The sequence below is a fragment of the Plasmodium berghei genome, assembly GCF_900002375.2.
Source record: "Plasmodium berghei ANKA genome assembly, chromosome: 5".
NCBI lineage: Eukaryota > Apicomplexa > Aconoidasida > Haemosporida > Plasmodiidae > Plasmodium > Plasmodium berghei.
In genome coordinates, this window is record NC_036163.2 from 434,167 (window position 1) to 445,879 (window position 11,713).

The window sequence follows — 11,713 nt, forward strand, 5'->3', positions numbered from 1 at the left end:
TATGTAGCCAAATCAACAAGTAAATTAATATATTTGTATGAAAAATTTAGTAAAATCAAAAAGCTACAACTTATTCATTTTGGCGTTATCAATGAAAACGTATCGAAACTCAAAGACAATATATCCTTAAATTATAGAATTTTACAAATCGGCTAAAAATTTAGTTAATTTAAGAAAGAATAATTACAAAAACAAGCACCAAAACAAATGCATTAAGGCAAAATTAAGCGCACATAAATAGCGTTATACACACAAATTTATAATATTCTTAAAAAAGTCAAATATAATATAATAAAATAAAAAGAACGAAATGTATTTATATTACAAATATATAGTTTTTCCTGAAATAATGCATATTATTATATACATGTTTATATATACTATTTTAGTATATATCAAAGGATCGGATGCATATACCCCCCTTTAATATAATACTGTTTTCGTTATTTAAAAAATAATAAAAATATCGTGATTTTCAATTGATCTTAATTATATTCCTTATCGTTTAAATGATAAATTATTCCATCATTATATGTTAAGCAGCTTTGGGTTTATATTTGCTCAACATTGGTGGTTTTGTCTTTGCTATTTTTTTTAAAGAATCAACATCTTTAGTTAAGTTTATTTTAATAGGGATACTTACTACATTTTTAGGAAATTTGGGAACTATTTTGATAATTGGTTTTGATGGTACGTGGTTTATATTTTCGTTTATTTTTTTATCTTCATTGTTTGATTCATTTTTTATTTGCTCTTCGTGTGTGTTTACTGAATTAACGGGTTTTGTCGAATTGTTAATAAGACAAACTGCGGTGTCTAAGTTTCCAGATGATGTTAAGACAGATGTATTGTCAGTTTCAATAGAGTCTGGATCTAATTGTATATCACCATTTTTATTTTCATCAGTTTTTATATTTTCGTTCATATTTTTTGTATCAACATTATTTCCATTTTTAATCGGTAATTCTTTTAATGGTAATATGTTTTTTATGGTATTCAGTTTTTTAATGAAATTGTTTTTTTTTATAAGGGCCTTTTCAACATTCCTTTTAGAAAGGCACGCCATTTTAGCTTTTAAATGATCCTTCAGTATATTCGATTTTTTAGTTACACAATTATCTTTCTTTTTATGTTCAGCATAGTTGGTTTCGTTTTTTTCCTCAATTTTTTCTACTGCCTCAACCTTTTTTTCAACCTGTTCTATTTCCTCAACATTTTTTTCAACTTTTTCTACTGCCTCTACATTCCCTTTAAATATGCAATTTTTGTTGGATTTTAATGAAAATTTAGATGTCAACTTTTTTGAAATCACAATTTTTGATGGTACCTTAGAAGTATTTTGCTCCTGATCATTCGAAGATGTATTAGCACCTTTATCTATATGTGGCTCTCTAGTTTCTTTTTCTTTCTCAGAATTTGCAATCGACATTTTTTCAATGGACTTGAACGTAAATGATCTTTTAATAGCGTCATTTCGATTTTCTTGATTTAAAGGATTACAATTATTTTGACTATTTTTTACTATCTCAGATTTATTGTTTTCTTGAACTGAAGAAAATAATTTTAGATTCATTATTTTAGAAATTGTCTCAGATCTGTTAAATAAAGATAAATCAGTTGGATCCAATGTTTTTCCAGATTCTTCATCTTTCTCGATTTCCTCTTTTTCTAACATTTTTTCAATGTTTTTTTTTACAGCCTTTTCTATAAATTTCCTTTCATTTATATTATTAATATTATTATCTGTCTTAATTAAGATGTTTTTATCTTTTTCTTTTTTTAAATCCTTCAAAGATGGTATATTTTTTGCATTTTTCTTTAAGCATATTTCTTTATGAATTTTTACTTTTTGTTTATCATCACATTTCTCTGTTTCTAATTTTGTTTTGTTCAACACCATTTCATTTATTTCTGATTTCGTCTTTTCTTCACATTCAACATTTTTAACATTTTTATTGGAATTAGATTCTGGATCATTTTCTTCAATTTTTTTAGAATCTTTATCGACTTTTTCAGTATCATATGTTTCTTTTTTTCCCGTTTTTAAAATCACATTTTTTTTTACCATAGATTTATTAATACTTGGTATTTTCGGCATCATTTTTTTCACTAACATTTTATTTATATTATTTTTTGCTACTATATTTTCGTCACTTTTTTCATTGTCATTATCTTTCAAGCTAATTTCTATTGTTTGTTGAATATCGACTTGCTTGCTTTTCTTTGATTTTGAATTTATTTTTTTAAAGCAGTTTTCAAATTTGTCGTTATTTTTATCATTTTCATTATGTTCAGATTTCTCTTTTTCATCAATTGTAGCATCGTTATCATTTACATCTTTTTCTTTTTTTTTCGATTCATTGACATTTTGTTTTACAACATTTTTAGATTCGTATTTTTTCACCAAATTTTTAACTACAACACCTTTAGAAGCTGATTTGCAAACTTTAGGCACAACTTTTATTATCATTTTATTATTTTCAGAAAATTCTATATTATTATTTTGTTTGTTATAGTTGTGTTCCTTTTTCTCAGCACTTTCTTTTATTTCGTCATTTTTTATTTCGTCATTTTTTATTTCGTCATTTTTTATTTCGTCATTTTTTATTTCGTCATTTTTTATTTCGTCATTTTTTATTTCGTCATTTTTTATTTCGTCATTTTTTACCTCACCATTTTTGTTATTCAAATTAGGCTTATTATTTATGTTTAAGTTTTTAAAAGAGGGGTTGTTATTATCCATGTTTCCATTTATACTTTTGATTTCGGTAATATTATCACCAATTAACATCTGTTCGTTTTCATTCATTTTATTTTTGCCAAATTTAATGTCATTATATTTATTTTTTATGCTAACATTCCTCTTAGATATTGTTGGACCACTTCGGTTTCTACTCCCTAAAAAGTTATTTGAAAATTTTGAATTAATAAAATCGATTTCTTTTGTTTTGTCTATTATATTAGACATATTTAAAGTTAATAACTTTTTATCAGAATTTAAAGAATTATGTTTTATTTTATTTTTTTCTATAAATATTTTATTTTCTGGTTTATTTTTATCTAATATATTTACAACTGATAAACTTTTTGTTTTTTTTTCAATTTTATAATTTTCTATTTTATTTGGATTATTTTTAAAGATGGTATTAGTATATGATTTATTCATAAAAGATAATTTTTTTTTTTTTTCAAAATTATAATTAGAATAATATTTAGAATCATCATCAATTTCATTTATACTTTTATTTCGAGAAAATTCACTATGAATAGATATTAAACTTTCACGTTTTATATTATATTTTAAAAACTCTATATTATTAATATCTATATCTTGGTTTGTATTATAACATAAAATATTATTTGTATTTATTTGTTCTTTATTTATTAAAGGATAAAATTTTAAAAATATAGACATGTTTTGATTTTCATCTTTTACCATTTTTTTCATTAATTTTTTTTGTTTTTCAAAATCATTATTATCTAAATATAAACTTGTTTTGTTTGAAAGTTTTTTGGAATTTCTTTTTATTTCAAATTTATTTGTATTATTCAATAATGAACTTCTTTTTCTATTTCCATATGTACGTATAACATTAATATATTTTATGTATTTTTTTTCATTTTCTTCAATATTTTGTAATGGATATACAAAATTTATATCCTTATCTATACTTTCATTTTCAAACATAATATTATTTTCACTATTTTCACTATTTTCACTTAAACTCATAAACGTTTCTTCATATTTATGACATGAATTTCTTTTATTTTGATAATTATTATTTTTTCGAGAATAAATACTGTTATTACAACTATACACATTCGAGTCTTTTTTCTTATTATATATATTTTTAATATTTTTTTTCATAACATATTTATTATTTTTAACAAATTCTTCTATTTCACAAACTGATTTACTTCCTATTATTTTCTTATCTAACATGCTTATATCATTTAAAACTTCTTTTTTATCCTTATTTTTAATATTTTTAAATAAACAATTAAAATATAACTTATTTTTTTCATAATTTAAACGTATGCTTAATGGGGATTGATTTATTTTGCTTAATTTTTCTGTTTGTTTTTTATTTTTTATTGATTTTCCTTCCTTTAAACTATAAACACTACTTTCTTTTCTTTCATATACTTTTTTTTTATTATTCCATTTTTTCCTCATTATTTTGTCTTTTTTAATTTTTCTGAGATTAGTTATTAATTTATTTTTTTTACATTTTTTAATATTTTTTTTTTTTTGAATAGTTTTTTTTTTTATGCGAATAAAAGATGATAAATTATTAATTTGGTTTCCTACTTTTGAGCATATATTATTTATTTTCCTTAAAAATATTTTGTTACATTCCTCAGTTAATTTATAATTTGTCTGTTTTCTTAAATAAGGACTTTCTTGTATTATATAATTTTGAGAATGTTTTAAAAAATGTTTTGTTCGATCGTTGACTTTTTTTATTTTTCCATAAAATTTGACACCTTTAAAATTTTTTAAATTTCTTGAAATACATTTTTTAAATTCAGGGTTAATATTTATATCTTGTTCAAATGGCTTATTATTTAATATATCATCCTTTTCATAATATTCTTTTAAAAAATTATTATTAATTCTTTTTTTTACTTTGCCTTTTATTTTTAAACGAAAGTTTTTATTTTTTGAAAGTTCATCCAATAATTCATTGTCTGTTTTTAAAATCGAACATAAATTGTTTGTAAAATCAAGATTATCATTTAATTCTTTTTTTTTTGATGCCATTTTTTTTACAATTTCATCATCATTTAAATTTACAACTGCTACAATATCATGCAATTCATTATTTTGCAATTTTATTGAACTTTTTATTTTTATTTCATTCATGGTTACTAAAAATAGTAATGCAATTATATATATTTGTTTTCGTAAATATTCCGTTAATTTTTCTTTATTCTAATTATTAATCTACAACTTACAGTTTAAATCTTAAGTATATCACTATATAAAAGACAAATATAATCATTTAGTTTATTTTTTCTGAAGTATATACACACTATATCTTACTCATATATTCTGCCATTATTATTTTTTTTTTATTTTTTCAAATATAAATTCTGTGTGTAAATTTTTCACAATGTTTTATAGTTTCTACGTTAGTTTCCTAAAATATTTAAGTGAAATCAGATTTTCGTTTTATATTTTTTTTTTTTTGAGAGGCATGGAAGCATTTTTTCTAAAAAAAAATGAGCGGAATAAAAATAAATATAAAAAAAATAAATTGTATTAAATTTATTGAAAAATCTTAAATCCAAACGAACAAATAATATATATAGAAAATAATAATTACATTGAAAATATTCTATGTATTTTTATTAAAAAATTATATACTTGTATAATATTTAGATTTTATTTTTTCATCTAGTAAAACAATATTGACTAAATACCTTAGGGTCTACAATTAAAAGAAAAATAAAATAGCAAGCCAAATATAAATATATATAAAATTATGTGTGTGTTTTTTTTTTTTTTTTTGAAAAAATAGAATAAAAACTAAATCGGTTACATAAAGGTAATTATATAAATTCCAAAGTTGAAAACTTAAATAAATGAATAAAAATAAAATTGTATAGAACACGTTGTCGCTAGAAAATGTTTATAAAATTTTTAAGCCTTTTTCTATTGTGTATATATGTACATATATATAATATACTCTTTACAAAATGAAACAGATCATATATAAATATTATAACAATTACTTTTTAAAACAGTGTTTAATCAAATTTATAAACAAAAAAATAATTTTCGAATATCTATATAAAGTGTAGCAACACATAAAGTACAACTTTTATTTAGAACAAAATTAAATAGTTGTAATAGAAAAAAACTGGCATTTTACATTTCAGGGAAAAATATGTAATGCCATAACTTAACAACATTAACAAAATAAAATCATGATTTTGCAAAAAAAAATTTTAAATAAATTATTGAATAATAAAGAAAATTCAGGAAAAACAAAAATGTAGAATAAATAACAACTGGATTAAAAGGAAATGTGCATATTTATTATGCACACTTTCTTTGGTAATAACATCCTTGTTTTGCATTATATACCTTTCTAAGGAAACTTTTCGAATAAATGTACTTCATTTTTTGTTGTTTTGATAAATAATGAGGCATCTTAAGTATTTTATAAATAAGAATAAATCTTTGATTTACTTAATCTTTTCTTTTTGTAAAGAATATTTTATTATATGTCAAAACATAAAATTTGAGAAAAATTAAATTGTTAACTTATTCAAAAAATGGAGGAAAAACGAAAGCCATATGTTAGTATTTAAATGAAACTTTCAAATTTATTTTTTTGTTAAAAGTTTAATAAAAAAAAGTAAAGGAATTATATAATTATTTTCTTATATTTCGAACAGTTTGGCATTTAAAGAAAAAAAATATATATATTATATACATACATGTATGTGTCTGAAAGTTGGGAAGCTAAATTTTATAATAATTTTTTTAATTAGTTGGAAAACTTTTACCCTTTTAACAATATTAATCAAACAGTATTAAAAATATCATCAAGTACAATATACTGCATGTATTTCAGATAATAATTTTATTATTGGCATCCAAAAAAGTAATAAAAAATTAAATAGTAAAGTGGTAAATCAAATAAAAAGGAAAATAAATATAGTTTTCCTTAAAATAATTTGAATATTAAGTGTATAAAAACACAAATATCTATTATATATATAACCTTATTGAATTTTATAAGATTTAACGATATATTTTTTTAGCATGCATTATTACAGTTTTCACATAATATATAATAACACCATTGTTGTATATCTGTTTATTGCTTAGAAAATATATTTTTAATTGGCTTTATACTTAAATAACTAATATATTTAACCCATTTTATTTAAAAAAACATAATTATGATTATAAAATTTATTAGCAAAAATATTTCCAATATGATTGCATGAAAAAAAATAAAGAAAAAAAGAGACAAGTATTTTTTTGTCCATAATTAAAATTATAACTTCAGTAATTAAAAGCGTATAATATACATATACACATATTATATATAATTTTTTAATATACAAAAAATTACCATTTAGCAAAAAAATATTTTTAAAGGTTAAAGCTATTATGCATAAAAGGCTTTTAATAACTTCCAAATTTATATTATAAAAATATATCTTAAAAAAATTAAGTGTTATGAAAATGAGATAACTAATAAAGAATAACGGGTTTTATAAAAAAATATGATATATCTTATTTTAATTGGAAAAAATATTATATATAAACCATGAATAATTTTGAAATATTTTAAAAGTATGAACAGCAATAATATTAATGATAAAAATTATGAACAGTAATAATATTAATGATAAAAATTATGAATAGTCAGAAAAAAATGGTTAAATCAAAAACAATACAATTTTTTCAGTATATAAAATATAATATTAGGTAAGGGACCCCTCAATTCACCCCTGCCATTGAAAAATATAATAAGCCTTATAAATATTTAAATGGGAAAATGTAAGCATAACGGAAAAATTCATATAACATCATGCATATTATATATACATTATTATTATATATGTATATATACCCACTATTATAATTTTTTTTCTTAATCTGTTTTTTTATAATATTTCTTAAATATTTATAAGAGCTATATATGTAAAATGGGGTACGGGTTTTCTTAATTTTTTTTTATTTATGCCATTATATTATTAATAATACATTAAAATATATTTTAACACTACTTTTATCGTGCCCCCCAAGGTAATCCGTTTTTTATGAATTTTCTATACAAAAATAATATGATATACATATATCATATATATACCTATAATATGTATACACTTAAACATATATTATAACGCTTTATATTTCTTTTTCCCTCATTTTTTTTTTATCGTATTATATAATATAATAATTAAAAAAATATATGTACATTATATTATTATTGTATTTTTTCACTGTTCTTTTTTTAATAAAATCTATAATTAAATATTTGTAATAAATAATATATATGCAAGTGCCTATGTAACAATAAATTTTTGATTTACAATTTTTGTATGATTTAAAAAAATAAACACAAAAAATATATGTTTTAGATAAACGAAAATAATTATATATATATAATATATTTATGATCATGTATAAAAATTAATTATCATTATATAGAAAGATACAAGCTAATTTATAATAGTATTGTGCTAATCGTTTTAATATAATAATAGATATAAATAAATAATATATATAATAGGTATTGTTCATACACTATTTGAATAGCCAAAATATATATTTAATAATTAATTTCCATTATTAATAATAATATAAATACTTTTAAAAAAATATATTCAAAATGAGTAATAAGAAGGTACAATCCCCTAAGGAAGAAAGCATTGCTAAAATGCTTATTTGTAAAGTAAGTTTATAAACTTCAAAGTAAACAAAAGAATGCCAACATATAAAGCAATCGTGATTTATAGAGATATATAACTATGTTATTTTTATTTTTTATTTTTTTTGGTGCACCACAAAATCATTTCTATGCGTAAAAATAAACGAAAAAAATAAAAAAATGCATATGCAAGCACGACAAAGATTTGTTATATCTATTATACGCACATATGGATATGCATATGTTATATGATAGTATTGGTATATATAAGCATCCACACATGAGTTTGGGTTTTTCCATCCATTTCACTTTGTTAGGTTCACATTGGAACTAAGAATTTAGAAAATAAAATGAAAAGATATGTATATACAAGAGCAAAAGATGGTGTACATATAATAAATTTAGCAAAAACATACGAAAAACTTCAATTAGCAGCAAGGGTTATAGTAGCAGTAAGCAATCCCGCTGATGTTGTTGTCGTATCAGCAAGACCATTTGGTAGTAGAGCTGTTTTGAAATTTGCTCAATATACAGGTGCTCAAGCAATTGCCGGAAGATGGACCCCTGGTATGTTAACTAACCAAATTATACAAAAATTCATAGAGCCAAGATTATTAATTGTAACAGACCCAAGAACTGATGCTCAATCAGTAAAAGAATCTGCATATGCAAACATTCCAGTTATAGCATTATGTGATTCAGATTCCCCACTAGAACATGTAGATATAGCAATTCCTTGTAATAATAAAGGAAAAGAATCAATTGCATTGATGTATTGGTTATTAGCACAAGAAGTTTTATATTTAAAAGGATCCATACCAAGATCCCAAGCATGGGATGTTATGGTTGATATGTTTTTATGGAGAGATCCAGAACAATTTGAATTAAAAAATTTAGCAAATGAAGAAGCTGCACCTACTGCTCCCCATTTAGCTGATAATCAATATGCCACTGAAGCACCATATGATGATTGGAATAAAAAAGATGATTGGAATGACAATGCAAATGAAGAATGGAAAAATCCAATTACTGTTGATGAATGGTAATAAAAATTGCCATTTTTTCTTATTTAACCATTGAAATATTATGAGCATGTGTATATTATCTTATATCTTTCAAACAATTTTTTATTATATCAATTTTTGCGAAACAAATCATATGAATTATTACATAAAAGCAATCAAGAAAAAAAATGATAATAAAACAAAAAATAAATATAGGAGTACATATTACACGTTTAGACATACATTGTTATAAAAACACACATTTGTAACAAATACTCAGGTCTTAAAAATTACAAAAAAATGCGTATTTTATATATTTTTAAGTCCCTTTTTATATACCCTATAATTTACACTAACTTTTTATTGACGTTTTTTATTTCATATCATTAAACTTTTTTTTTTAATTAATCATAAAACTAAAATTATAGTAAATATTTATTTATAAAAGATATAAAAAAACAAACAAATATGAAAGGGAAAAAGTTATGGATATTTTATTATAAAAATGTATAGTTTTTTACTATATGTATCTTAAACACGTCGTGTTCAATAATTGTGTGTATGTGATGTATGGCTAGTTAAAAAAAAATAAATATATTGCAAAGTAAGGTAAAATTTATTATTTATAGCGAACCATTATGTTTTTTTTTGTGCATTCGATAAATTTACCTGACTTGTTAATGTTATCAAGTACTTTTTTTTAACTAAGTTTGATTTCAGAGTTTTTTTATTTGAATTGAATGTGCAACACTAATATTAAAATTGTTAATTTTTATAAATTGCGTGAATTTGTTTATGTTTACAAATTCACGATAAAAAGAAATGGTGAAATATACGAAATTTGCATGTGTATTAAAGAATGATGTTGCTTTATAAAGGGATGCTTCGTTTTTTGCGCCCATAAATACCCTCTTGATATATGCGAAAATGGTGACCACATATACATACAGAACTAACCTATCAAATAAAGAAAAAAGTGACTAACAAAGTGGCAAATTTTAAAGCTTAAAAAATGTATGTATATTTAAAAAAAAAAAATAAAACATATTTATATAGTTTTAATTGCATCAATTTATGTATATTTTTTTTATCTTTCTGTATCTTCAAAAAAATAAAATTTGTAATACTTTTTTTTTTTAATTTATAAGAATAACACAAATGGAGAAAGAAAATGCAATACAATATGATCGATTTTATGAAAAATTTAATGCACGGCACTTGCATTTCGATGAATTGGATTCTACACAATTATATTGCAAAAGAAATATGAAGATGTTTATAGAAAATGGTGAATTAAAAAATGACAAAAACATGATAATAGTTAGTTGTAACTCTCAAACAAATGGTATTGGAACAAGAGATACAAAAAACAAAATGGATAGAGTTTGGGTATCTGAAAATGGAAATGTATTTGTTTCAATTATAAATTTATGGAAAATTGAACATATAGAAAAAATAAATTGCCTATCCCAAGCATGTACTGTTGCCATAAGCAAAACTTTAGAAGATTTTCATTTATTAACACAAATTAAATGGATAAATGATGTTTTAGTTGATTATAAAAAAATATCAGGATGTCTTGTAAATTTATGTTATTTAAATGGATTTCCTGATTTAGAAAAAAATTATGTTTGTGTAATTGTTGGGATTGGTATTAATGTAAATTTAACAGGTAATAATAATATTTTATCAAATAACTATACATCAATAAAAAAACAATTAGAACAAGATTTTAATGCTTCTAGCTTAGTACCTTCAGTAGAGCAAGTTATTCAAAAACTAATAAATCATTTTTTTATATCTATTAATAAATTGAGAGATGAAAATTTTTCATATTTCTTAGAATATATAACTATTAGACTTTTATATAAGGGAGAAAAAGTTATAATAGATCAAGACAATCACCAAATTGTTGGATACTTAAAAGGCATATTACATGATGGTTCAATCATATTACTAAATGATCATAATCAAATAATTTATGCAAATACTGGACATTTGAGTTTGTATAAAGAATCCTAATTTATATTTTGCATTATATTTGTGTTAATTGTTTGTTTCAACATTAGAAATATTATGTACCTTTTTTTTGCATACTCTATATCACAATTTTATATACATTTATATATTCTTCATCTTAAGATCATTTTACTAAATATAAGGATAATAATTTATTCATTTTTATAAAAAAAAATGTATATAAACATACTAAACCTTTTTTAAAAAGTAAAATATTCATACATTCGTTTTGGACTTTCATATGATTCCATATTTAAAAATAAATTTATTTAATAACATTCATTTGCATGT

General features: G+C 21.4%; 3 protein-coding genes across 3 annotated transcripts; 2 read left to right on the plus strand and 1 right to left on the minus strand.

The window, feature by feature from the left end:
- Positions 1-535: 535 nt before the first annotated feature.
- PBANKA_0510800 (conserved Plasmodium protein, unknown function) lies at positions 536-4,867 on the minus strand (the record flags this gene model as incomplete). The annotated part of the gene is made up of 1 exon (XM_034568351.1): positions 536-4,867. The coding sequence occupies one exon, from the start codon at positions 4,865-4,867 to the stop codon at positions 536-538; it is 4,332 nt and encodes a 1,443-aa protein (XP_034420349.1).
- A 3,493-nt stretch (positions 4,868-8,360) lies between these two features.
- PBANKA_0510900 (40S ribosomal protein S2, putative) lies at positions 8,361-9,445 on the plus strand (the record flags this gene model as incomplete). The annotated part of the gene is made up of 2 exons (XM_034568352.1): positions 8,361-8,423; positions 8,717-9,445. The coding sequence occupies 2 exons, from the start codon at positions 8,361-8,363 to the stop codon at positions 9,443-9,445; spliced, it is 792 nt and encodes a 263-aa protein (XP_034420350.1).
- Positions 9,446-10,561: 1,116 nt separating this feature from the next.
- On the plus strand, positions 10,562-11,425 carry PBANKA_0511000 (biotin--protein ligase 1; the record flags this gene model as incomplete). The annotated part of the gene is made up of 1 exon (XM_034568353.1): positions 10,562-11,425. The coding sequence occupies one exon, from the start codon at positions 10,562-10,564 to the stop codon at positions 11,423-11,425; it is 864 nt and encodes a 287-aa protein (XP_034420351.1).
- Between the last annotated feature and the right edge of the window lie 288 nt (positions 11,426-11,713).